General features: G+C 46.3%; 1 protein-coding gene across 1 annotated transcript; it reads left to right on the top strand.

The window, feature by feature from the left end:
- The first annotated feature begins 1011 nt into the window (after nucleotides 1-1011).
- SLC5A9 (solute carrier family 5 member 9) lies at nucleotides 1012-25806 on the top strand. Its single transcript, XM_009912303.2, has 14 exons — nucleotides 1012-1246; nucleotides 2636-2707; nucleotides 5188-5292; nucleotides 7128-7292; nucleotides 9892-9997; nucleotides 10573-10653; nucleotides 11436-11641; nucleotides 12434-12569; nucleotides 13472-13579; nucleotides 13765-13915; nucleotides 15131-15299; nucleotides 15882-16097; nucleotides 22345-22492; nucleotides 24457-25806. The coding sequence occupies exons 1-14, from the start codon at nucleotides 1118-1120 to the stop codon at nucleotides 24663-24665; spliced, it is 2001 nt and encodes a 666-aa protein (XP_009910605.2). The 5' UTR covers nucleotides 1012-1117; the 3' UTR covers nucleotides 24666-25806.

The following is a 25806-nucleotide window of genomic DNA, read 5'->3' as shown; positions in this document are numbered from 1 at the left end:
AAATGGATGCCACAAGCCCTCATGGCTTTGAGGGTAGCGTCAGGAGCCAAAACCTGTGGGAGGCGAATGTCTAGTAGCATCATTAGGAACCACACTGAGAAGCCAAGCCTGTGCCCATCTGCCTGTCTCAGGCTCTTGGGTTATGACCATCAACTGAAGCACCTGCAGGGACCATCCTGGACTCCTCCCAGCACCTCTGAGCAGGGCCCTGGTACAGATGGAGGTGGAGGCTTAGGTCCTACCTGGCCCCAGCATTAAGAGGTGTAGATGGGCGAGACATCCCAGGCAGCTGAGAAATGACTCTGCTGTACCCGGCAGCGGGAGGGATGGGGAGGAGGACCTGCGACTCGCAGTTTGCTGCTGTGGTAGGGGACAGCCCCCTCCTACCTGCCCATGCCCTGAGACAGCTACTGCTCCTGCTGCCGCTGCAGCTTTCCCGACTCATGTAGGTGACCTGGCATTGGCTCTGCTTGTCACGCAAGCAGCTTAACTACTTCGCTGCTGGCCATGTGCACGCTGGAAAGCCTGCCAAGAAAACTGAGCTGTCTCCTCCCTGCGCTTCCCCCTGTTGCTGTCTGCAAAGTGAATGTGCAGTGTAACACGTGCTCCCTGTCTGCTGACCATTTGCCGGGGCTGTGGGTCTCTCTGCAGCACCCATCCTGCCCAGATCAGTATCCTTACCACCCGCACCAGGAAGAAAGACCAACTCCCCTCTACGGCAGCTCCTCTAAGGGGGAACTTTCCCCTGTAGGATGCTGCAGAGAAAGTGATATGAAAGAGGGACAGGGGACAAGACAATGTGACACTTATCCATTTGCCATCCCAGTGGCTGACACCAATGGGTAAATGAGCAGGAGAGGGGACCGCTGGTGAAAGGACACAGGAGCATCTGGGAGGGATGCTTACACCACAGAGCTATGGGAAGGTCCTCACTGATGAACCATGGAGCCAAAGCTCCTGCTGGGACCTGCTGGGAAAATATTAGATACAGTCCTGCCTGGCTCCCACTCCCCACTCACACCTTCTCCACCCTGTTAATTATTACAAGGGAAGCAATGAAGGCCAACGTGCACCAAAGTCCAGTGTGAGAGAGAAAATCAGCAGTTCGCTCGCAGCCATGATCCAGCCAACCCCAGCTGCCTCAGAGCCGCCCACGCTGCCGGGGGACACGAGAGTGGCCTTTGAGGTGGCAGACATAATCGTCGTGGTTTTTTACTTCGCCTTTGTCCTCGCCGTCGGGATATGGGTGAGTCCCTGAGGTGACTGGGTTTAGGTCTGCCTGAGGCAGAGAGCCTTTGATCCTCCCTGGACCCTTCATGGGTACAAAGGTGTTTGCCCGCAAAGGGCATCCTCTGCGCACACCGTTATCCCAGGGTCTATTGAGGGATGACAGTGAGCTTCCAGTGAGCTCCCACCCCCACATGGGGATAACCAAGGGGTCATTCCCTGGAGGTTGTTCTGGGGATGATGTGTACCTCCCATATTGCAAAGTAGTCTCGCACCAGGATATGGGCAGGCAGGGGGGCAAAAGAAAAGAGAAGACTGAAACGGGACTTTAAAAAGCTTTGGAAAGATTGTTGCTAATTATTTGTTCATGTTGCTTTGCAAAGGCCTCTTTCACAGAGACCTGTAGTGTTCTGGCTGGCTGAAGCATTTTTTCTTTCCCAATTGGTACGTTCAAGAAGTCAATAAAGGTACAAGCAGCTTCTTTCCAAAGCTGGACTATCAGAAACCTGCGCAAAGAGAGGCAGAAGCAATGAGTGAACACTGGATACTTAACAGATACACAATAATAATTTGGGAGCTGATGCTGAGACCAGGCATTCAGGCTCCTCCTGGCTTGGTGGCAGTGCTGCTCACCAGTGTGGATGCTGCCATGTGCACAGGCGTTTTGCAGCAAACCATTTTATTATGGTGCCTGACTGCAAGTTCCTGGTTGCTGCAAACAGCAAGCACAGTCAGCCTCAGTCACATTGGAGGGACTTGCTGGCCTATGGACATCCTATTGCTCTTGAAATCCCTGCAGTTCTCATGCAGTTCCTAGACGGAACTGCACGATTTGGCCATACAAGTGTGGGGCTGCTGGAAACCCTGAATCCATGGGAAGAAGCAAGGCAGCAGGAGCTGCAGCGGGACATTGCTAACTATCCTGGAGTGCATGTCATGCCCAAATGCAGTCCTTGATGGCATCCCATGGGATACAAGGTTGTCCTCTGATTCTCACCCGTGCCACGTTCTCCCTTATTTGGCTCCGAAGGCATTTGCTAGGGGTGTTAGCCAGTGAGGAGGGAAATGCTTCCTTTTAATGCATACCGTTGTCAGAAGGTGGGCAGCCTTTCTTGGAGCTGCAAACATGTATCTTCACATGGCTGAGAGCTGACAAACCTCTTGATTTCTCAAAATTAGATGCCTTTCACAGGGGCCCTGCTTCAGCCTGCATTGGAGCCATGCGCTGCCTGTCTGTGCTGCTTTGAGTAGGGTGAACCAGTTAACTGCAGTGACACCCAAGGAAGCAGGACTGGGGTGGTGCAAGAGATTGCTGATGGGATGTATCGAGGCTACTGGGATGGGCATTGGGTCTGACTTGAGGGTGTGTGAATGGAGGAAAACACTTTTCTTTTTCCTGTGCTTCCAGTCATCGATACGAGCAAGCCGGGGGACCATTGGAGGCTATTTCCTAGCTGGACGATCCATGACTTGGTGGCCTGTGAGTGAAATGCATCCCTCTGTTCCTCATGGTTCAAAAGCAATTCCAGATGTAAGGATGGCAAGTCTAGTGAGGGGACCCAGTCCATACGTGTTTTGACTGTAGTCTTGAGATGAAGAGGATCCACCAGGAATCATCCCATGCAGCTTTGCTAACGGGCTACAGCATGGAGCTCCCGGGCCAAAAGGATAGCTCAGCATCTTCAGTTTTTTTTCAACTCTGAATTCCTCTGCTAAACTCAGCAATAAAAATGTTCACATTGATGGAAGTGAGGGAGCGCTGACTGCCTAGCTGGGTTTGAAAATCTTTGGCCCCAACTCACCAAAGATACTTTGTCCCCAAGCTAAGAGAGCATTAGGTGATCTAGGAATGTGCTATCCAGTAAAATAGCATTTAGAGACTGAAGAAAAAATAATCCCAAAGCCCAGGACTTTCTGAGCCCTTGCTATTTAGAGTAAAGTTGAGATTATTGACTAACGATGTAAAGGATATAAACTTCAAACCACCAAAGTATAAATCTTCACTATGAAGAAAAAAATCTATTGAAGGCGTCTTTTCTTGGGAGTGAAAGGTACATATAAAGATAATTTAAAGTTTGAAAGGAATAAAAACGCCACAGGAATAAAGATCCTTCTCAGCCAATGCCAGACTCTAGCACCATATATCTCTCCAGTGAGTCATGGGTAACGAAATGCACTTCTCAACCAAAACACTGTATTTTTTTCTATTTTTCCTTTGGATTTACATTGCCCATAAATTCACTAGGCTAGATTTTCAACCTCTTCCATCAGAGACACATACACCTCTCTAAAATCTGTTATTTCTTAAATGTTCTTTATATTTCTGTCTTGGCCAAGTGACATTTAATGGAAAAGCTTAGCTTGATGGTTTTCTCTAATTAGGAGGGGGAAAATTAAAAGATACGAAAATGGAACATTTTTTCCCCAACATCATTCTTTTTTTCTTAAAAAAAAACCAAAACACAAACCACCAAACAACCCAAACCCCAAAGCATTCTCATTGCTTTGGCTCCAGCTACAGGCGGCCACAGTGTCTGTCGGGTACAGGTTGGCTCTTGGCTCTCCTAATTTATAGGTTCAAAGCAACCTATAATGCTGTTTGCTTTTCAGTTTTGTTTGTCAGAGAGCTGATTCCACCTCTGCAGCATTCCTGCAGGCTCAGCTCCTTGTGGCCTTCACCTTGAATACAAGACTGGCTTGCATGTATTTTATTTTTTTTTACGGGTGTGACAGATTTCTGCTGTGTGTCAGACAGCCTCAACTAAACCCTGATATTACATTGCTGCTCCTGTGCCATGTATCTTCTGTATTTCTGTATCTGATATAGATATCAGGAAAACTGTTTACATTTCTTGAGAGCATCTCCACCTCAGTTGCAAATTCATATTGCAGCAGCCAGCTCTCTAATCAAGAGTTTTCTTAGACAGACAAGCAGGCAGAGCTCTTGGCAGGAATCAGTGTGGGTGTTGATGACATATTAATGTTTTACCTTGCTCAAAGGTGAGAAGCAGATCAAATTCCATCATTCCTTGTTTCACATGTAGCAGTACTATGGAGAGAAAAAACTCCTCGTAGGCAATGTGGCTAAAAGCGAACTTTCTCTGGAGACAAAAGGGTTAGACTTGTCCTTTGGGTAACTTCTCATTTGACCCCGAGAGAGATTTGATGTTGACATACAGAAAGGAGGTCTTTGCCCTGTTTAAAGCACCTTGGAGCTTGCATTCTTCTAATTAGGGTGTCAATGAGCCATGGTAGGGACAGCCTATCGTGCCCACAGCTACAGTTAAAGTTAACCCGAGGCATTAGCATTTTCCAGCCTACTGCAGAGCTGAGTATCTTTGAACCTATGTGTAGACATTAAACACAAAAGGCCTGCATGTTTCTCATATTGTCCCTGCTACGGTTCAGGAATCTCCTCCCTTAGGAGGAGCTCCAAGAGAGCACTCCTGTCACCGTGGCTGTGTAACCCACCACGTGCGTGTTCAGTGCAAGACTTGAAAGAGGCTGGGCTGTCAGCAAGACGTGGAGAGGTAGAGCAAGGGTCAGCAAGGTTGGAGAAGGCACGTTGCTGGATGAGTAACAAGGGAATGGAGAAATCTATCATGTTTCATGGACACTGAGGTATCTGTTACTGCCACCAGACTTCCCTCATCACGCTGTGCTCCCCGTAACAGGTGTATATCTCAGGAGAACCATTGACAAAGTGAACCCTCATTCTGAGATTAAGCTTTGCATTGGAGTCGGGGCAGTGGAAGGGAGTAGACACACCCACTTTAAGATATAAAAATGTAGTTTCCTTTAAAAGGAGAATGAAAACACAACTCTCCATTAGCACCCAGCTACCTACCTACAAGGGGATGGGGCCTTGGGGAAAGAGAGTGCCTGGGGAAAATGCTTGGGCTTATACAGAAGTTCCTCAAGGTGACTTTCTGGGGTTTATGCCTGTGCTATGTGTTTCAGATTGGAGCATCCCTGATGTCAAGCAATGTGGGCAGTGGCTTATTCATCGGCCTGGCGGGCACTGGAGCAGCAGGGGGCCTTGCTGTTGGGGGCTTTGAGTGGAATGTAAGCGTCACTTATGTTGTCAACTATGCTGTCACTGTTTACAAAGGGATTGGGGGTTTGCTTCCAAAATCAGGTGCTAACAGTATCGGCAACTACAAGTTCTCCAGCCTCAGGAAAGAAGCCTCCAGACATTCAGACAGCCTTAAAAACATGAGATCTTTATTTTAGTTTAAGTGGAATCCACTAAAATTATTAGCTCTTTGACCTTCCCAGAAGCACATGGCCATATTTTTAAGCTTTATTCTGCACTCATGAAGATTAAAATAAAAGGTAATGAATGCTGAAAAGGTACTTGGATAATCACAGGATTCTGGGTACAGGGAGTTTGAAAAAAACAGCATGTGCTCCTAAATTCAATGTAAAACCATGAGAATCAGCAACACTGCATTCACCTGTCAGTGATGTCTCTGGGGTGAACATCTGGGTGTGAAAGCAGGTCTCATTCTGCCCTGTTGAAGTGGCCTGGAAAATTGCCACTGACACCACACAAAGCATGAAAACCAGGCCCTTGGTGTGTGATACTAATGAAATTTCTCAGCTGCAGTGATGAGGAATGAGATTAGTGCCAGCCTCACAATAAACATCACTCACCTAACTCTAAATCTCTTGTCTATATCAGCAGAGACTGCTAATAGTGCCGGATAATTGCCAAGCACAGGCAGGGCCCACCAAGAGCTCTTTCCTGGTATATCTATTCACTGCACTGGTTTTTTTTCTAAACCATTAAGATCACTTTTAAGTGCTTTGTGAAGAAACCAGAGCCTGTGTTCAGCCTGGTGCATGTGGGACATACCAATATTGCTGTACTTTAACTAAATCTATTCAAGTCATTTTAGAAACCCATGAAGACAAGATTGTATGTCAGGGCAAATCTAACTTCATGAGTTTAGATTCATTTCTTTCAGATTGGAAAGGGACTTTAGATATGCCATTATTCTCTCCCTTTGTCATGGGACATCACTCAGCTGCAGGGATTGTATGAGCATCTTACCTAAGCCAGTCTCTGCCACTGCAGGGGCCATGGCTCTTCTCCTTGATCACTCACAATCTCTGCTTACAGGGATCGGTTTAATTTCTGATAACTTAAATAACTGATCAAAGTAAAATCTGAACTAATGTAAGATACTTGGATGAAAGGTAATGGCCTGAGACAACCAGGAGGTGAAGTTTGATGATCCAATGGCTGTCATGTTCAAGATCTCCTGTTCAGGCTTTTGCTGGGTTTCAGAGAAGAAATGCATGATGCCTTTACACCTTCCAAAGGACCTTTCACCTGTGGCAAAGCAATTGAACTGCTCCTTTATCTACCAGCGACAGAAGCACATCTGCGTCAGCCTGCAAGGAGAACATCGCAGCAGAGTCTTGCTGTTGCTTATTTTTATGCTCCGCAGGGACAGTCTGCTGCCTCAGCCTCATCACTTGCTAATCAAGCAACAAACAGATGCTCCCATCCTTCTCTGAATCACTTAACCCTTCACTGACACAGCATCAGTGGTTTCAAAGGCCACCAAATACACCACCATCTTTCAGAGATCCAGAGCAACAGAATATACTATCTTGCCCGAAAGACTAGGAGATGGAACAGGACATGCCACTCATGATAGAGAGACACAGAGCTTAGATGGATAACTTCAAAAACTTCTAACTGTATTGTAATAATTCCTCCATTTGTCATCTCATCTTCTGAGCAGGGAGAAAAAGTGAGACTGCTTCCCAGATCTATTGCATGGTACTGTACCTTTCTGTTTTCTTAGGATGTTCACTGAAAGAACAGAGGAGAAGGACATTTCCATGTGTTGAATCATGTGCCTTTATTTTCTCTGTCTCCTTAACAGGCTACCTGGGCACTTTTAGCTCTCGGCTGGATCTTTGTGCCTGTTTACATCGCAGCAGGAGTGGTCACCATGCCTGAGTACCTGCAGAAGAGATTTGGAGGGCAGAGGATACAAATCTACATGTCCGTACTGTCCCTCATTCTCTACATATTCACGAAGATATCCGTATGTATCCAACTGAACACAACCCTTGTGTCTAGGGCAGGGGTAGGTCATCCTGGTACAATGCAGAGCTGCTCAGAGATAACTCAGATGTCCTTGAAAGGACCAGCTCAGCTACCAGAAACAGCAGCAGTCTGTTAGTGTGCTGCTTTGCTCAAGTAAATACCTGCCTCTGTATTGATCATGGAGACTTATCCTAAAAGAGAGAGCCCTCATTAAACAGCAATGCACAGCAAGAACTTTACAGGGATATGGCAGCTAATTACTAAACTGTGTAAGTACCATAAGCTGTCTGCCTGCTTTTTCTCTTCTATCAGATCAAACCTTAGCTAATATAGACAGGGGAACTGCAGCATTACCCCATCTGAGGATCTGGCTGGCTGCATCTTGTAGATGTGAAATTCTCTTAAATTATCATAAATCTGCTGTTGTTCTTGTAGCTGAGTTTTCAGCATTAGGTATGTTATGTTTATTCCTCTCTTTCTGTCACTTGTGTTATATAAAAAGGGTATGGTGAAAGGGGGGTAGGTTCTGGCTTAAGACAAAACTCAGCATCTTTCCTGGATGCTTGTAGCACGGTATCCTGCCAATAGCCAAAAACTAATGTAAGCTACTGGGTATTTTCCTTCATTTAAATGCCATTAATAAAGAGGCAGAACTTAGGTTCAGAGATTTGCTAAGAACCACCTGTGCCCTTGGAGGGAGAGGACTGTATTTCAGAGTCCATTACAGGGACTAAAAACATCAGTCCTTTGTCTCCAGCTGATTGTCCCATGGCCAGTACAAGTCAGTTTTCACTAGACCCTACTGAAGTATTTAGATGTCAAATTGCCTTGGAAGACATTAACTGGAGATGAGGCACCCATGTGCCTTTTGCAGCTGGCTTCAGGGTCCTTCCCCAAGCTTATTATGTCTCAGGTCCTGGGAGGTGCATTAAGAGGAGTTCCAGGCTGGGAGTATGGGATAGATTTCCTCCTCTAATGGCCAGCTCTTGGTCATGTCACCCATTGCTGTCACCGCTGCCTCCAGGAGCTTTGCTCTGTGGGACTGAGCATTGCAAGATGGGGTCTTGCAAAGAGGCATTTGAAGCCTCTTTACCCATAAGGGGTAAATGGAAGATCTCTCCTGCAACAGCACCACAGTGTGCACAGCTACACAATCAATATATGTGATGAAAACAGACCAGTCTTCCAAAATGACCTTCAGCAGAACAGTATTTTCCAATGCCTTTCAGAGCAGGACCCTGGCCTCAGTCATTGCTGTTTCATCTCAGTGGTTTCTCCTCTGTGCAGCTAATTCACGCGTGGCTGACGGATGTGGCTGGTGGAGTTTATGGGCATGACAGGTGCTTTCTATTAAGCAGTGCTATTGTTTGTAGAGAGCTCATTTAGCGGCTGGCTGGACAGCAGGCAGTTGGTTACAAGAAAGATTTTTCTCCCTATGCTTTTTGCCCAAACATAGGTTAGCAGCTAGGGCATTGCAGAGTCTTCCCTGCTTGCAAAGAAAATCAGAGATCTCAATAAACAGTGTTGTCAAAGGACTGATCCTGCATGGCTACAGAGGTGTTTCTATTTCCTGCTGGGAATTGAAAAACCAGAAGACACAGTGGCTCCTGTGATGTCCTGACAGTGGTTGTCCTGTCTCAGGGTTGCAGAGGTCAGGAGCTGCACTGAGTGCTTGCTTTTAAGGTGCTTATTTCAGGCACAGCAAATATAAATCTTGCCTCATCCCTTCTGTCTCCCTTGGCAAGTGTCTTCATCTGTATCTCAACCCATACCAGATTTGCAGGTGTCCTTCAGACTGATTTCCCAACATACACATCTCCCATATTACCTTCTGCATCTGAACGATGTTATCTGTGTAATTCCAGGTTTCACCCAGTTTCTGGTTTCACCCTCTCTGCCAGTAGGTCCAAACAAAACAAAGCCGATGGGGGTTTCTGTATTTCTGGTGAGGTCCTCAGCAGGTATAACGCGTTTTTCGGGAGTCGTTCTAGTATGCTGAACTGCATGGATAGAAAAGCGAGCTGTCACCCTTTTCAGGTAAATAAATCATGGCACAAGACATCAGTGATTCTTTAGGGGTCTTTCAAGCTAGAGTGTCTCTCCTGGCCATGATGCCACCAAGATGTAGTCTTGGGTAGAACCTGGTCTCTGCTATTTGCCCCCCCTTCCCTCCTGTGTCTGCCTGTGCATACATGGGCTCCTGCTTCCCACAGATGTCTTCACAGTCCGCAAAAGGAGTGGCAGTTTCCACCAATACCTGTCTGTGCCACTCAGGATTACATGCCATGAATGCTGCCTGTAAGACAGTCTTTTGACTGCTTTGTAGTGCCTTGGCATGGGACCTTGATTTTCATCCTTCTGCTGTCCCAGCTCCCAGATGCTGAGAGCTCTGACCTGGAGGAAAGATTTTCCTTACATTGAGAACAAGAAGGTTCACAGCCAACAGCCGCATGCTCTCTCCTCCTCTTCCACTTCACCTTCGTGGTGTCCTCCCTCGTCAATGCTTTCAGCCGCAGAGGGCTGCAGGCTGCTTTATTAGATTTCACTTGCACGGAGCACTACTAACACCAGACTGCCCTTGGGTTTTTTTATTCCAGACAGACATTTTTTCTGGAGCGTTGTTCATCCAAATCTCTTTGGGCTGGAACCTCTACTTGTCCACTGTGGTCTTGCTAGCAGTGACTGCTGTCTACACCATAGCTGGTAAAAATCTGATTTTAAAAGAAACATTTTGAAGTGAAGCCTAGGATATAAGTTTCCCCTTTCCTATATAGGGGAGAGTATTCAGGTCCTGGTCTGAGCGAGAGATTCCCCCAGTTGCTTGGTACCTGCCCTGTCACTCCCAGCTGTTGGAGACCACTTGGCTATTCCCCTCTCCCCTCCTTGCCCAAGGGAAACTGGTATGGGGGGAACATCACTGCTTTCTAGAGAATTTTCTAACACTACAGAAGGCTCCTGGCTCCCTCTCTGCAAATATCTACCACTGCCCATATTTGCTCTTTTTTTTCTCTTTTTGTAACATTAGCATCTTTAGATATTAAGATGCTGAACTGCCTCCAAGTCCTCTCATGAATGTGGACAAGCCCTTCAGGCCATTCCTCATGGAAGGGCTTGTGACAAATATAGGGTCCTGAGGATCAGCTCAGTGCCAGCTTCTCCCAGGGGGTCTGTCCTGAAATCACAGGGCTGGGGCCAAGGAAAACCTTTTTCCAGGTGACGTACTTGTTTCATTGTACACGGTGATGCATTCTGCCTGTTGTCTCTGGTTGTCCTGACAGGTGGTTTAACTGCTGTGATATACACAGACGCGCTGCAGACTCTGATCATGGTGGTGGGAGCTTTGGTCCTCATGTTCATAGGTAAGGGGAACCTGCAGTGGCATCATACACTAGTTTAATGGTCCCAAGGTCATTAGACCTTAGCAGGGTACCTCACCTTTTCATGTATGGTGCAGAAATGAGTTTTAAGCATTCACAGAAGTGGTGCCAGCACAACTGTCATTCACCAAGCCGTCAGACTTGCTTCATCCTTTGCACTAACTGTATGGAGGTGAGGTTCTGGATAATGTCACCTCACCAGTTTGGGTTTACTGGGAGTTGCCAAAGAGCTTGCAACACTGCATTCCCAGAGCCACATTCAACTCTCACTATGCTTATGTAAATTCAGAGTAATTCTGGTGACTTTGCCTGTTGACTTTCGGAGTTACTGTGCATACATCAGGGTGTAACTGAGCATTATAAAAAAATAAAAAAGCAACAAGGAACTGACCATCATTAGTCTTTGCTTTAAGCCTCCTTGGCAAACAGAAATATAGGTATATCTTGTTTCATGTCATACCATCCTGCTCCAGCTCTTGGAGGGTGTGTGAACAAAGACTAGACGCTGAGGACGTTGTGGGGATTAGGATCATGGACATTTTCCTGCATTGATCCCCTTCCAGGGTGCACTGTTAAAACCATAAGGACTCTGGGCAAAATCCAACTGACTCCTGTAAAAATCTTGGATGCCAAAAGTGAGGGTGGAATGAAAAGAAAGGAGATGAGAGGAAGACAGGAGAAAAGAAAAGTAATCATGAGCCTCAGATAAAGAAATAACTTTGCAGGGAGTACTAGACCTTAAATCACTGGCATTTTCTTTTCAGGATTTGAAAAAGTTGGCTGGTATGAAGGACTTCAGGAGAAATACAGCACAGCAATACCGAAGATCATAGTCCCAAACACGACCTGTCACCTCCCACGTGCAGATGCCTTTCATTTGTTCAGGGATCCAGTCACAGGAGACATTCCTTGGCCTGGCCTTATATTTGGCCTCTCTGTGCTGGCTCTTTGGTGCTGGTGCTCTGACCAGGTAAAGAAAGTCTTTCCCTCTCAAGGCAAACCACCACTCACTTTGTAGATCTGTGAGCTGAAAACTGACTGGGTCTCACTATGCAGGACTTACTACCGTTTTACTGGTCTAGACCAGAATATTTCACTCCTTCCACCTTCTCAGCAAGCTGCTAATTTTGTGTGCTTCTTAGTGCAGAGCAAGCGGGTTATTTTCTTCCCTTTATCCCACTGTGGACTGGTTAGTACTGGCTGTCTTCATTCAGTTAGTGTGACAAGGATATGAAAATGTGGATCTGGAGCTGGCTTTGCAGTGACCTTGTGTAGACCTCCAGAGAAGCCATTCGTATGCCCAGACTTCTCATGTTTCTTATTCCTTTCCAAGTTGGAAAGAAGGAAAACTGTATTTTTTTCTCAGGACATGGTGCTTCTGTGCTTTAAGATGGGATAATTATGAAAACACACCACTGAACTTATACCAAAACACCTACAGTCTGCTTCATTCCCTGTCTCTTGCTGCTGTACAGCTGCTGTCTCCAGTCCTCAAGGTGGCTTCATTTCAGTCAAGGGCGAAATGATTCCTGTAAAGGAAATTTCCATGCTGCCCTCTCCTATAGCCTGTGCACTGAGCTCTGAGCAGTGGCAGCAGGCTGCAGTCAACTGAGATGGGAAAGTTGCCATTGGCATGCAAAACACTCTGGGATCCTGCTGGATGAAAGTCATCCATGAGAATGAGAGAGAGAGAGAGGATGGATCCTGCTCTCTCTGTAGTGCTTCTGTTTTACTCTTTGCTCCATTTCTGCACTGATTGCAGGTGATAGTCCAGAGGTCTCTCTCTGCCAAGAACCTCTCCCATGCCAAAGGTGGATCCGTGCTGGGAGGATATCTGAAAATCTTCCCTATGTTTTTCATTGTCATGCCAGGAATGATCAGCAGAGCTCTTTACCCAGGTAAGCCTTCCCATGTTCCTTGCCACAGGGCTTTATACCTGCCATGACCACTAATCCCACACAGGTCTGCCAGCACTTTTACACCTCAGAAACGGCTGTCCTGCAGGCATACTCTTATAGATTACTGTTGTGCAATGGTGTTCTCATGCCCTTCCTTCACCTCCAGTGCTTCCACAGTGGCAGAAGTCACTGGGAGTGTCCATATGGGGCATATTTTGCCTTTGGGGGCATATAGCTCCATGCCGTGGACATTGCATGCAACTGCCTATCTGGAGGAAGTCAGTGAGATGAAATACATGGGGCACTGAGGTTGTCCTTCAGATCCTATGGCTTTCATTAGATATTTGGTGACAGTTTTAGCAATCTACCACACAGATTCAATCAGTTCCTGGTGGATTGCGCAAAACAGCCTTCTTTTGTGAAAGAGCAGGGATTGCCCTCCTGTTGTCTCCCAAGGAGCTCTCGTTGCTGGTTTCTCCAGAGCATGCCACTTCCTGGGAAGAATACCCTGGTTTGGAGGACCACTCCTGGATGAAAGTGCCTCTCTCCCAGATTTCCTCAAATTGGACTAAGTCAGCCTGCAACATCCTTGGTAACCCAGCTGACAGGTTCATGGAAACAGTCCAGTTCCCATAAACGACAAATTGTCAAGGATTACAATTACACAACATCCAGGAGAGTTATATCTGTACCCTGAACAGAATTGCAAAATGTCATCTTGAAGTTTCACCTTTATTTTACGATGTAAAATGTTCTTCAGCTCCACTCATTCTAGCTGTATTCCAGCTGCATCTCTGAATCTATGAAAACGCACAAGGCATCAAGATTTGTTCCCTTGAATTAAACAACCATAGCTCAACGGGGTTTACACTGACTTCTTGTTATTTTCCTGTCTTCTACAGATGAAGTGGGCTGCGTGGACCCAGACATCTGTAGAAGGGTCTGTGGAGCTGCAGTGGGTTGTTCCAACATTGCCTACCCCAAACTTGTGATAGAACTCATGCCCAATGGTGAGAAACCTTCACAGTTGTGTAGGTGGCCTTGAGCCATGCTCTGCACAGAGGGGATCAGACTGCCCTTATCCATCCTGAGGATAAGGAAATCTTAGTGCTGTTACCAGACATTGGGATGAAAAAACAGTACTGAGAGGCCAAAGGTCTACTCCTGATTTTTCTTCCCTATTTTGCTCCCCCAGGGCTCCGGGGTTTGATGATTGCTGTGATGATGGCAGCCTTGATGAGTTCCCTCACCTCCATTTTCAACAGCAGCAGCACTCTCTTCGTTATAGACATCTGGCAGCGGATCCGCAGGCAGGCTTCAGAGCAGGAGCTGATGATTGTGGGCAGGTCCTTACATTTCTTTATTTCTTGTAGCTCTCATCATCCGTTTTGAGTACAGCATTTACATTCTTCAGTCTGGACTCACTGAGAAAAATCTGGTGCCTAAAATATAGAGCAGGAATGCAGCCTGGAAAAGAGCATTACATTTTACAGCTTCATCTCAGATAGACCTGGTCAAAGAGAAACACTGAGTGTACCATTGAGCTAGGTAGATCATTGCGTCTCTCTTCTCTAAACTTAACATAAATAGTGCCTTAAATATAACTTTTAGAAAAGCCAAAGATGCTCTGGAGTCACTGTCACCGGAGGTCTTTAAGAACGTGTTATTTTTGCATCAGACGGGAGTGATACATTGCAATTACTCCTTTTTTTCAGGGAAAAGTGCAGAGAGCTGGGCCTCCCAGCTCTCTGTCTCTGTGATAAGTTATAGTACCCTTTGCGAGCAAGCTTTGGTACTGCATTATATAAGGGACATATAAAATTCTTCTCCTGATAGCAGAATTTAAGCTGATTTCTGCATGTTTGTGGTGCTTTTCCTCTCCAGTCATGAGCATTAAGTTCTAAACTTTGCTGTGGGGTGGTTGAAGGCTGCAGGCAATCTCATACTCCACCACTGTAGAGTAGTGAGAGGGGAAGTACCTCTTGCTCAGCAATATGGAGAAACCTCTATAACATACAGTGCAAAGATGAAGGAAGGTTATAGTATGCACCTGAGACCTCAGAAGCAATTTTAATAAGCAGCAAATGAGTTGGAATTTGGCAAAGGCACCAGACCGAGCATGTTATCTGCTTGGAAAGGTGGCAGAAAGATTGCTTCCACAAACTTCCAGCTCCCTCTCTCTGTCACATCCGAGAGCTAGTCCTTCAAAGAACATGTCATTCTCTAGGACACACCAGGTTGAAGGGCTTGCACTGATCCAGCTCATGGTGGGAGCCACCATGCCCTTGTGGATCTCTCATGCGTGTTGACTGGCAAGTTCTAGCTGAGCTTACTCTGAAATCTGTGAAGTTAGCCTTGGGAGTTTGTTGAATTGACTTTCTAGAAGAGAACAATTTTCTCTTTTCCTGTGTACGCAGGGAAAGGTTCTTCTTGAGAGTGATCTGTAGATTTTTTCTTAGGAAATTCTGAGAGCAACTGGAAGGGTCTTTTGCTACAAAACTTCATTTTCAGGTGGACTCCACCACCTGCAGAACTAATACAATTTTATCCTCATCTTCCAGGGTCTTTATCCTCATCCTTGTAGTCATCAGTATTCTCTGGATCCCGATCATTCAATCAGCCAACAGTGGCAAGCTCTTTGACTACATTCAGTCCATAACCAGCTATCTAGCCCCACCGATCACAGCTCTCTTCATCTTGGCAGTCTTCTGCAAGAGGATTAATGAGTCTGTAAGTGGAGTGTCAATAACCAATTGATATACATATTTAATTTGATGCAATAAATAAATAATTCTCCCCTCAGTACCTAGCCTTTGAGACCCTTTAAACTCAAAAGCCAGTCCAGCTAAAGTGTGACAATTAGACAGCCTTTCCCTGGCATGCATTAGTGGATCTCAGCCCAGTCTCTAGTGTATGTGTGTTTGCTTCCAAGAAGGCACTGCAAGTGGTACTCCTTGGCAGTCCCATTTGAAAGCATGAAAGGCAAAAAGTTGTTCCGCACTTTAGGGATGATGTATCAAAGTCTAGTTGGAGGCATGTTGTTAGAAGGAGACTCTTGCATTGTATGTGCTCTGTCTGTTCCATGTTCAAGGGCAGAAAGAGAAAATGAGGATTTTTAACTGAAAACATCCTCCTTTGATGCATGTCAGTGTGGGTTTCCATCAGGCATAAAAGGTCTTGGTCTAAGAAAGGGCAGAAAAAAAAGCAGAAAAGAGAAGAGTAGAAAAGAGAAGAGAAAAGAAAAGAGAAAAGAGAAACCTTTAACCAAAGGTAACATGCAGTGACCTTTTCTTTATGCTTGCCTTTTCTCAGGGTGCTTTCTGGGGCCTCATGGTTGGGCTAGCTGTTGGTCTTGTTCGGATGATCATCGAGTTTATTTATAGCACACCGTCTTGCGGTGAGGAGGACAGAAGACCAGCTGTGCTAAAGGACTTGCACTACCTCTACTTTGCCCTCATCCTCTGTGTCCTCACTGCAATTGTCATTGTCCTTATTAGTCTCTGCACCCCACCAATCCCTGAAGAAAAGGTAAGTGACTTGCAGTGGCACCCTTTTCTTAGAGTGCCCGTTTGGTTTCCAAAAATCTCTGAAATCTGTCCTTTTCTTCCCATGGCTAAGAGATGGTGTGTAATGCATATGCTGCAAAGAAGCCCTTGCTCCTCAGCTTTCTATTCCCCCGGTCGCATAGTGTTAATGCTTCCTGAGGCACTGAGTGCTTCAAATTGAGTGTGAGTTCCCATGCTGTGCCTGGAGTTGGGCAGACACCACAGCCCATCATAACTGGAATAGAAAGAAAAGAAGAGGGGGAAGGAGATTAAATCATATTACAGAGCACTGCTGAGGAGGAATTAAATATATCTAATTGTAGCATCTACCCTGTTTCAGCAGAGCCAGCATCAATCTTGCAGGCAAACAAGATTAATATCTTTTGCAACATGGGCATTTAGGAAAATAACATTTTGTCCCAATGTGATCTCAATTACATTTAATAACTTTGAGTCAGGCACAACTTTCTTTTACTTAACACATTAAAATGGTGCAGACTTGGGAGGCTTTATATAATAAAACCTTAAAAAAACTCTTCCCAGAGTTTTAAAGCAGCTGTCAATATAACAAAACTGCCATCTACCTCCAGACAAAGGTTACTGGATAGATTTAAAAGACCTATTTTTTCCTGTCTAACTGCATGAGGAAATGAGGGTGATGCCATCACAGCATTTTCTATCTGTTGCTTCCTCATAACTTGTAAAGCATTAACCAGTTCCATCAATGTTTGATTGAATGTTAGTGGTGTCAAAGATACCCAGCTCCTAAAGATTACATGAAAGCAAGTGCTCAGATAGAGGAGAGGGGGAGAGAGACACTGTCTTTGTGTCTGCTTTGAGATAAAGTCTCAGCTTTTATTAGCTATCAGAGGATCCACATGGGAGAGAGAAATACTGGCAAGGAGGCACCATTAGTTCTGCTGCTTACGTTGTTCACTACTGCTCAGGGGTGGCCAGATGGTTGCCAGCAATTAATTACTGTGGTTTAATGAGTTCCCACTCATCATCTGACCTGTGATAACTAAACATGTGCAGTGCTCCCTGCCCACAGCAATAGCAAGATAAGATGCATTAACATAGCACTGGCAAATAGTGAACATCATACCAACAGTCCAGGAAATGAAGAAACTGGCCATAGCACCTACAGGCTTTTTAGTCTGACCTCTCAGGTATAAAAACATTTAAAGCACGTTTTAAGAGGTGGGGTTCAGGTTGGAGACCTACTATAATAGCATCAGGGAAAGAGAAGTTATGATCATAAGAGACTCCTTAGAGGAGATTTTCAGTAGAAATAGGGGATTCTATAGGTGCTAGACTTAAGGGACCTTATTTGACATATTCTTCAAAGAGCCAATGCTTGGAAAAGGTAGATTCAGACTGGAAGTGGTCCAGGGAGGAAAGCCAATGGGATGTTCAGGGAGGACAGGATTTTGTGTGAAACAGCTGTGTGCAGTTATTTCGGAGGAACAAAGGACAAGGGGGTGGTGACTGAGCCCCCAGGTACATCTGGAGAGCCAGGGAGGGAGGAGAGCTTGGTAAACGGCATTGCTGGCCATGAACAAATATAGGCTGGGCTTTTCTGTGGAAGTGTTCTAAAGAGGGATGTTTAGAATAACCTTTTGGTAGGCTATGGACCCCACATAGTGCTGAGCTCAGTGCTTGACCTCTGTATAAGAGATTTTGTTGAAGAAAATTAATAAGAATTAATGATATTGTCTGTGGTAGTGAGAGGCTGGACACAGAGACCCAGATCAATCATCTGATGACGGTGATGACCATCCATGTCCCATGTGCCCTCTTCCTCCCCCTGCCTCCGCCAGTATCTTCCTACCACAAGGAAAATGATACGGGCTGCCAGGCAATTTGTGCCACTAAGTGGTAGCTAATTCCCTCTTTCCATAGCTCAGTAGGAATGGGAGATCCTGCCCCTACTTGGTTTTAGTCTGATTTTCATTCACTTTCTACTATTTATCCCCAATTTCAACAGGAAAGGTCTGCCCTTGTTCCTCAGAGAATAGCCAAAGTGAAGGCATGGGTTTTAAGCCAAGGTGGGTGCCAACATTGCCGGGTTGCTGCCTGTCTGGCACGAATCTGAGTGGGCAGCATTAAACCCAACATTTTTCATTTTCTCTCAGTCAGACTGACCCCAGCTTTTGTCCTAGACATGAGTGCAGGTGTAGGTTTGGACCGTCACTCCTGGTGGCATGGTTTCTCATGGTGTGCTGCAAGCAGGGCTTGTCTCCTCATCTCAGGTTAGTCTGTGGCTGTGCTGAGATGGCTCAGGGATAGAAGGGCTTTGGGAAGGAAGGACAGGAGGTAGAAATCAGGACGGACATGTCAGGTTCTAACCCTCGGGGTAGAAACTGGCACCTGAACTTTGTGTTTGGTCATTAGCGACCTCACGTTGCTGGGGTTTGGGATGCAAGTGGGCAAACCTGTGGTGTATGTCTCCATGGTAGTGGCTGAGAGGGGGATACTGGGTGTCCTGGCTGAGGATATCTGAAGCTCTGGTGCTTCCCAGCCCCATATGTTGGTCAATTCACTTTATGAGCCTCAGATATTTCCCCCATAAAAATCGCATGGGGCTAGTTCTGCTAGCATTTGAGATGTAATGATGAAAGACACCATATAAGAGCTAGGAATTACACCATTTATTTTGTCAAGCAAAAGGAAAAGAAAAACAAGCCACCAAAGAAACAGCCAAGGAAATATAGTGATAGATCATACTTCAGCAGATGTAAATCAGCATAGCTCCATTGCCTTCAAAGACCAGGAACAGCTGTTGAGCACAGTTATGCCGCTTTACACCACCTGAGGATCTACACTGGACAACTTTAAATATTGAATCTCAATGCTTTTGAGATAGTAAATAGGCAAAAGGAGAAAAGAGATTTGTATCTCATGTTAAGAGTGTTACAGCTAATGTGCCTGGCTTTAAATGAATTACAGTCCAAGAACTGCAAGCTGTAGCATTTTCTCCTGCTGTTTTGGACACTCTCCCATCCCTGTGGTGATTGATGCTGTGCTGGAAAACAAGTATGCAAGGAATTTGTTTGGTATGCTCCAGAGTTCATATGTCTTCATTGTAGGTAGTCCATATTGTGTCACGCTGTCCTTGAAAACCCTGCAAAAGAGCTTACAATTAAATTTGAGACTGTGAAGCTGAAACACAACTGTCAGGTGCCAGATGGCATTTTAGAACAGAAGGATTTATTCTAGTTTACAAACAACAAAAGAAAAACTTTGCTGAGTTCTTGCAAACTCCCTTGTCCAAGGAGAATATGAGGGTGAAAAGGGAGAGGAACAGCCCACAAAGCATGAATGCTACACAAGCAGGTCACCTCCCTGGGGGTCAGGGCTCACCCAGACAGGCTGATGGATTGGCAATTCCACCTGATGTGCTCTGGGGTCAGGGACGTTTTCCCTGCGTCTTGAGGTCTGGCTTGAGTGGCTCCTTTACGTGCAGAGCCTAGGAGGAGCACCAAGCTCATTTTGGCTGGTCCGAGCCCACCCCGTGCACTCCAAGGTGCTGCAACTGAAGCTCCCACAGCATCATTTAGTGCCACTGAGAGCAAAGCACACTCAGCTCCTGTGGGAACCACGCACTCATGGAGGAGCAAACTAAGGGGGGACACAGGCTCCCTGATCAGTGCCCACGCATGGCTCTGCAGTGGGGAGCCGACCCACAGGGCTCCCCGGGACCCACCAAAAGTGGCTACCCCCCACTCCTCTGCCCTTGGGCATGGTGGCCTCGGGCAGCAGTTCCAAGGTCCAAGTTGATTATGCTAACGCAGCTCCCCTGTCAGCAGTTCTTCTTATTTATGTATTTGCTTGCTTTCTCCAGGCATGCAAAACACGTGCCATCATGTGCCTCCCCATCCCCATCCTTTCGTGAGTCTGTGCCAGCCAGCCCCGTGGTGGCCTCCATGGTCACACGGTGCTGCCGGTCTGCCCCAGCATGTGCCCTCCTGGCGATGGCAAAGAGGAGAAAGGAATTCCTCAAGGAATTCAGCCAGCCAAAACCTCTGCAGGGGAGCTTGAAGCTGGAGCGTTGGTGTGATGCTTCACTGAGGAGCCCTCTAGGGTGGTGGTTTGCTTTATTTGGCCATGGCCAAAGCACCAGCTCCTGGGTGGGTCAGTGGGATGATATGCGATGAGGTAACCTGCGTGTCTATGCTGCTTTCATTTGGGAATCGCTTCCGTCTGGCAGAGTCTGAGCCCCAGGTAAACTCTAGCCCTTGCAGATTTTGCTGCAATGTGAAGAGACAGTCATTCAGTGATACATGGGAAGAGGAGGGAAAAGAAAAAAAGTTTTGGAAATCCTTTAGTAACCTGAAACTTTGCTATGTTCCAGTGACATTTCCTAAGAAGTGATTAAAAAAAAAAAAAAAGAATCCCTGAGAAAGATGAGGATCATCAAATCAAAGCAATTTAGCACATCGTGACAAGAAAGATTAGCCCTGCCCAATGCTCATCTTGGTTGAAAATGATTTAAATAAAGCTATAAATCTTCTGGAAATTATGCAACATTTTGTGTCAGCTGGAAACTCCTGCCTAGATTTGTGTGTGTAAAATTCACAAATTAAACTCACGTTACTTTCTAAGTGACCCATTTGAGACGTTCATTTCCATATGGGCAGCGCAGGGAGGCAGCCGCTCGTCAGGCAAATGTGTGACTTTGCCTGACCTGTTGTCACCACTGCAGCTTCGCTGCCCGGGTCCCATCCTGCGGCTCCTCCGCAAAGCAGCCGACAGGCTGGGGCGGGAGGACAGCCCATGGACTTGGGCACCTGCATCTGAGTGGGACTGATGAGCATGGCCCCTGCTGCCTGGCTTGGCCAGAGCCCGCAGAGGTTAGGAAGCGTCAATGCCACCAAGCTGCTTGGTGGGCTGTGGTCAGCCAAATTTGCAGCAGGCCTGGCTTAAATTCAAAGACCTGAGCCCCTGGGATGGTTAATCCCACCCCACAGCTGCAAAAGGACCACTGTGAGGTTTGCAAGATTAATGCCTCCTGTGCACTCACTCCCTGTGTCCCATGGAGGAGAAGACTTTCAGACTCGTGCTAGGATAAGAGTTTCAGACCTCCTGCTTTTGTAAAGCAGAGCAGATTGCAGCCACAGCAGCTTATCCAGGGCTGATCATCTTTCATGGCTTTCCGTGGTTTGTTCACTGAAAGCCTGCAGAGAGAGGTAATGTTTTCTATTGGCCGATAGAGAAAACTGGAATCAAAAAAAACAAAGAAAAAAAAGCGAAACCAACAAACAAGCAAAAAAACCCCCCAAAAAAGGCATTTGGACAGGCAAGTCTTACAGTGTGTGCCCAGAGCTCATTTTTTCCTACTTAGAACTACACCTGTTGGTCTAATGTATGGTACAATCCTCCCTGCAAATTGTGACTTGATGTTCACTGTCATGCCTCTGTCTGCCCACATAGTTGCACTTCTTGAACACATACTTGCACTTGCAGAGACACAATACTGCTACTTTTCCCACTACGAGCCTTCAGATAAGCTCATTTGGAAGTGCAGGTTGCTCCTTTGATGTGAGCTTGTTCCAACTGTGGGGTTTAGTGTTCACATTGGGTTTTCTTTTCTCGTAAAATGACAACTGAGATGAGACAGAAGATCCTCCAGTGCCTCCCCATGTCCCAGAGAAGGAGCTGCTCAAATACCAGTGTTCCCATGGCCATATATCTGCGTCATGCCCTTATGGCCATATACCTGCATGCCAACACCCAACTGATCTTTCTCTGCTGAGGGTACAATTACTGTCTGTGATTGACTGCATCCAGAGAGGGTTATCTTGGCTTCTTTTTTTCTTTTTTTTTTTTTTTTTTTAATTTACTTTATTACCCTTCCTGGTTTGAGGGCTGCCATTCTGGATGCAGATTATCATTATTTCATGTCAATCAAGTGAGCCTAGCAAATAGGAAGCTGCTTCTTCAATGTCTGCTAAAAGGTTACTCCTGGTAGAGACAGGGATGGAACAGGTTAATTAAAAATAGAAGGAAAGAAACTAGATTAATTCACACTTTTTTTCAGCTCCAATGGAGGGTGTGGGCACCTATGCAGAAGGGAGGTGAGAGAAAGTGGAGGAACAGGCATTGCCCCAGAACAGGTCTCTCAGCACTGTCTTGAATCTGTGCCCCCCCAAAAGAGGGAGATGACTGGCATGCCAGTCTGGGACTGACAGGCAATAACCTGTTTGTTCTCTGTCCCACTTACTTTGCAGCTCGCTTGCCTGACGTGGTGGACAAGACACAGAAAAGCACCTGCCATTGACCTGAAAAATTATAAGAGCGAAGCAGCACAGATCAATCCAGCCAACGGAGAGAATGACTTGGTCGAAAGTGCAGATTCAGGCAATAAGAAGCAGGCAGGTAGGGTGGCTGTTTGCGAACAAGCATGCTCGTGTGCACGTGAGTGCACAGTCCAGATCTCATGCAAGTCCCTCTAAAGCTCACGAGAGGTCATTTGTTGCATTCACTGGAGTTGGGGCTTGTATTTACAGGTATACCAGTTATAATGCTGTGACAAATGAAAGTGTTGTGGTTCTTGGTCCTCCCAACATATCTTCTAGCATTTACCTTCATGTCACAGTCCTCTGAATGGCTCAGAAGAGCTGCCATTCCTGAAAAAAAAGAAAACCCATCATTCAGTAAAATGTTTTTTCTTTCTCCTCCCTAGAACAAGTTATTTACCCATGCAAACTACCCCAGTCCAGTTCTGCCCAAGTCACAGTGTTATTTTAGCATTTCAGGTGCGGGCACTTAATGGTGTGCTGGACTCCTTAGATGGGAGTCAGTGGCCACTTACGAACATCCCTTGGGAGGATGGAGGTCTGTGCTGCTGGGACACTACTCCTTGCCCCATTGACATTGGGGCTTTGTGCCATGACACTGCATCTATTTGTCTGTCTCACCAAGATGCTCTTTGGAGCTCCACAGCACTACTGCAGGCATAACCAAAGCAGCAGCTACCACTAGTGCTATGAAAGTCATGGCAGGCTCTTTAATTTCAACTTTCGGCACATAAAAGTGGCATCCTCATCATTGCTGGGAGATAAACCTCTTGTGTATGTGCTAGAAATGCCTCCTCCTTACCCCTGTGTGGGCTCTGCTGGCCAAACTCACCCAGTGATGCTGTAACATACTGTATCAAAATAGCATCATGGTCTGACGGGACCATGAAACCCTGGAGGCAGACATGTGCACTTCATGGATGTCCTAGGATAAATCCACAAGCCTCAGTTTTCTCATTTACGTTATGCCAATAGTATCTTTCATCTTCCATTATATCCTATATAAGCCATAGTTAAAACTCAGACTCAAATTGCTTAAATAGCTGCGTGTCCTACTAAGGGTATTTAATAAGAAGGAAGGTGAAGAGTCAAATGAAGTTAAAAAGTTATCAGGAGACAGAACAGTAGCAGAAGATAGGCAAGTTCTTTTCAGAGCAGACAGAGGTTTATTCTGCAAATCCATTTAAAAAATGCAGCTTTCTGGTTTTGAGCTCAACCTTCCAAGGTTACAGAGCAGAACTCAGAAGAAAGGCACATACACAAGATTTCTTCACTCCTTCCTGTTCCTGGTCAGTCCAAAGGACACTGGTACCAATTACATCCAAGCTAAACTGAAGTGAACAACTAAAGAAATCTCTTAATATTATTTTTCCCCAATAGAGCAAGTTTGGGTTTAAGTTGACTGCAGCCATTCAGCATGTTTTATTCTTTCTTATCAATTTCTAGTTCACTTAACTAGCTCAGAATTTTATAAACAAATGTCTTGGTATTTTGGTAATTAGTAATGATGGGAAAGGAAATGCGAAACACAGCAGTTGACAGTTTAATGAGGTTTTTTTTTCCAGGTAACACCTTTTTCAAGGCCTTATGACATTCTGCATTTCAATAAAAGGTTATATTTGGAAAGAACAGCCAGCAAAATACACACGGCACAGGGCTGACAATTAAAACACATGCTTCATCCGGCATGTCACGTGTAATAAATAAGCCAGGCTATCTCTAAATGGACCATCATGCTGTCAGGAATTTGTGAAAGTGGATGGAAGCTGGGTCAGGGAGGAGGGGGAAAAGGTCTGTTAATTAACTAATTAACTATTGGTGTTGCAATCAACCAGCTGTAATCAGGCTATGCTGTACATGGTTGAGGCAGAGCTTTCTCTTTTCCCTTTCCTTCCCTTCCCTTCATTATCTTGCATATCCCATCCAAGGTGCATCCCGAGCCCCACTCCAGATTGCTCAATGCACCTCCAAACCAGCGGAAGGAGGGAGGGAAGAGTCCCACCTAGATGATAACACCCATTTTTTTTGGTCCGTCTCTCGCAGCAGCCAAGCCTCCCTGCTGGAAAATGCTGTACTTGTGGTTCTGCGGTCTGTCCACCGGCCCCACACCCACCCTGTCCCAGGAGGAGAGAGCTGCCCTGGAGAGGAGACTCACCAGCATCGAGGAAAAGCCCCTGTGGAAGACTGTTTGCGATGTTAATGCTGTTCTCCTGCTGACCATTAATGTCTTTCTGTGGGCATATTTTGGCTGAGGTGGGGTCAGGCAGCATGTGGCTTCGGTATCTCTCAGTGGTCCTCATCTTCATGTCTAAACTGGAAGCATCAGGTGACAGAGACCCTCGTGATGGTCCCCGGAGATGCCGGCACATGTTGGCGCAGCCCTTCCCCGGAGGCACTGCTTGCTGGAAATGGCTGCGGGGCACAGTTTCTCCATAAGATAAGGTGTGACCAAGCTTCAACACTGGTCACATCCAGGATACAGGGGATGTGGACATCATGTGGATCAAGTCAGCAGACCTGGGGTCAATTTTCAGCCCAGCAAGGAGCAAAGGCTTTGGAAAGCTGGGTCCTTGCTCCTCTCATGCTTGGGGCTGACTTCACACTGCTGGTCTTAGCAGAAGGACTTCTGGTTTACACTGGTGTTAGGGAGGAGACTTAAGCACTACCTGAAGATTTTTATATGGCCAAAATTCAGATGGGGTTAGTGTAGGACCACTGGATTAGCTCAGCAGTGACAACCTTGGCTCCCACAGCCACCCCAGGACCTGTGTTGGATCCCCTCCACCCCACCACCCCCTCCGTTGGCATTGGAAGTGGGGACAGGGACTTCCCTGCCTTCCCCGAGCCCCCCCAGCTGCATGATGGTGGTGCTTATAACCGCCTGAGCCTGTTTACTCCTTGGGCCAATCCTGCCCCTTAACAGCATTACCAGCAATAAAGGTGCCTTAGTAACAAAGCCAATTCTGACTTTGGGTTATTGTGTTTATATATCCTGCACTGACGCACAAAGGTCTCCCTGGGACCACGGTGACCTGGCTGTGGTAGGGAAAATAATAAATATCCCTCCTTGGGCCAGGTCCAAGGCTGGACCTTGCTTTCTTGAGCAAGTCTGTGCTTGTCTGGCCCATTGTGGTACCATCATACGATGTGGCATGGCCATAACCTTTTAAAGCACCTCCAGAGGAAGAGATGGCAGTACCCACTGTTAGTATCTTTGTCTGGTGGTTAGGATGCTCATCTGGAAGAAAGCTAAAAATGCCCACGGGGATGTGACCCTCCACTTGAGCATCCAAGGGGCACGTTCAAGCCAGCAGGCGTGGGCTGTGCAGAGAGGTGAGGGCATGCGGTGAAGGCCAATGCCATGAAGGTGAAGAAAATGAGTCATGATCCAGC

This window comes from Haliaeetus albicilla, chromosome 8 (genome assembly GCF_947461875.1).
Source record: "Haliaeetus albicilla chromosome 8, bHalAlb1.1, whole genome shotgun sequence".
Lineage (NCBI taxonomy): Eukaryota > Metazoa > Chordata > Aves > Accipitriformes > Accipitridae > Haliaeetus > Haliaeetus albicilla.
This window is presented reverse-complemented; position numbering and strand designations above follow the sequence as displayed.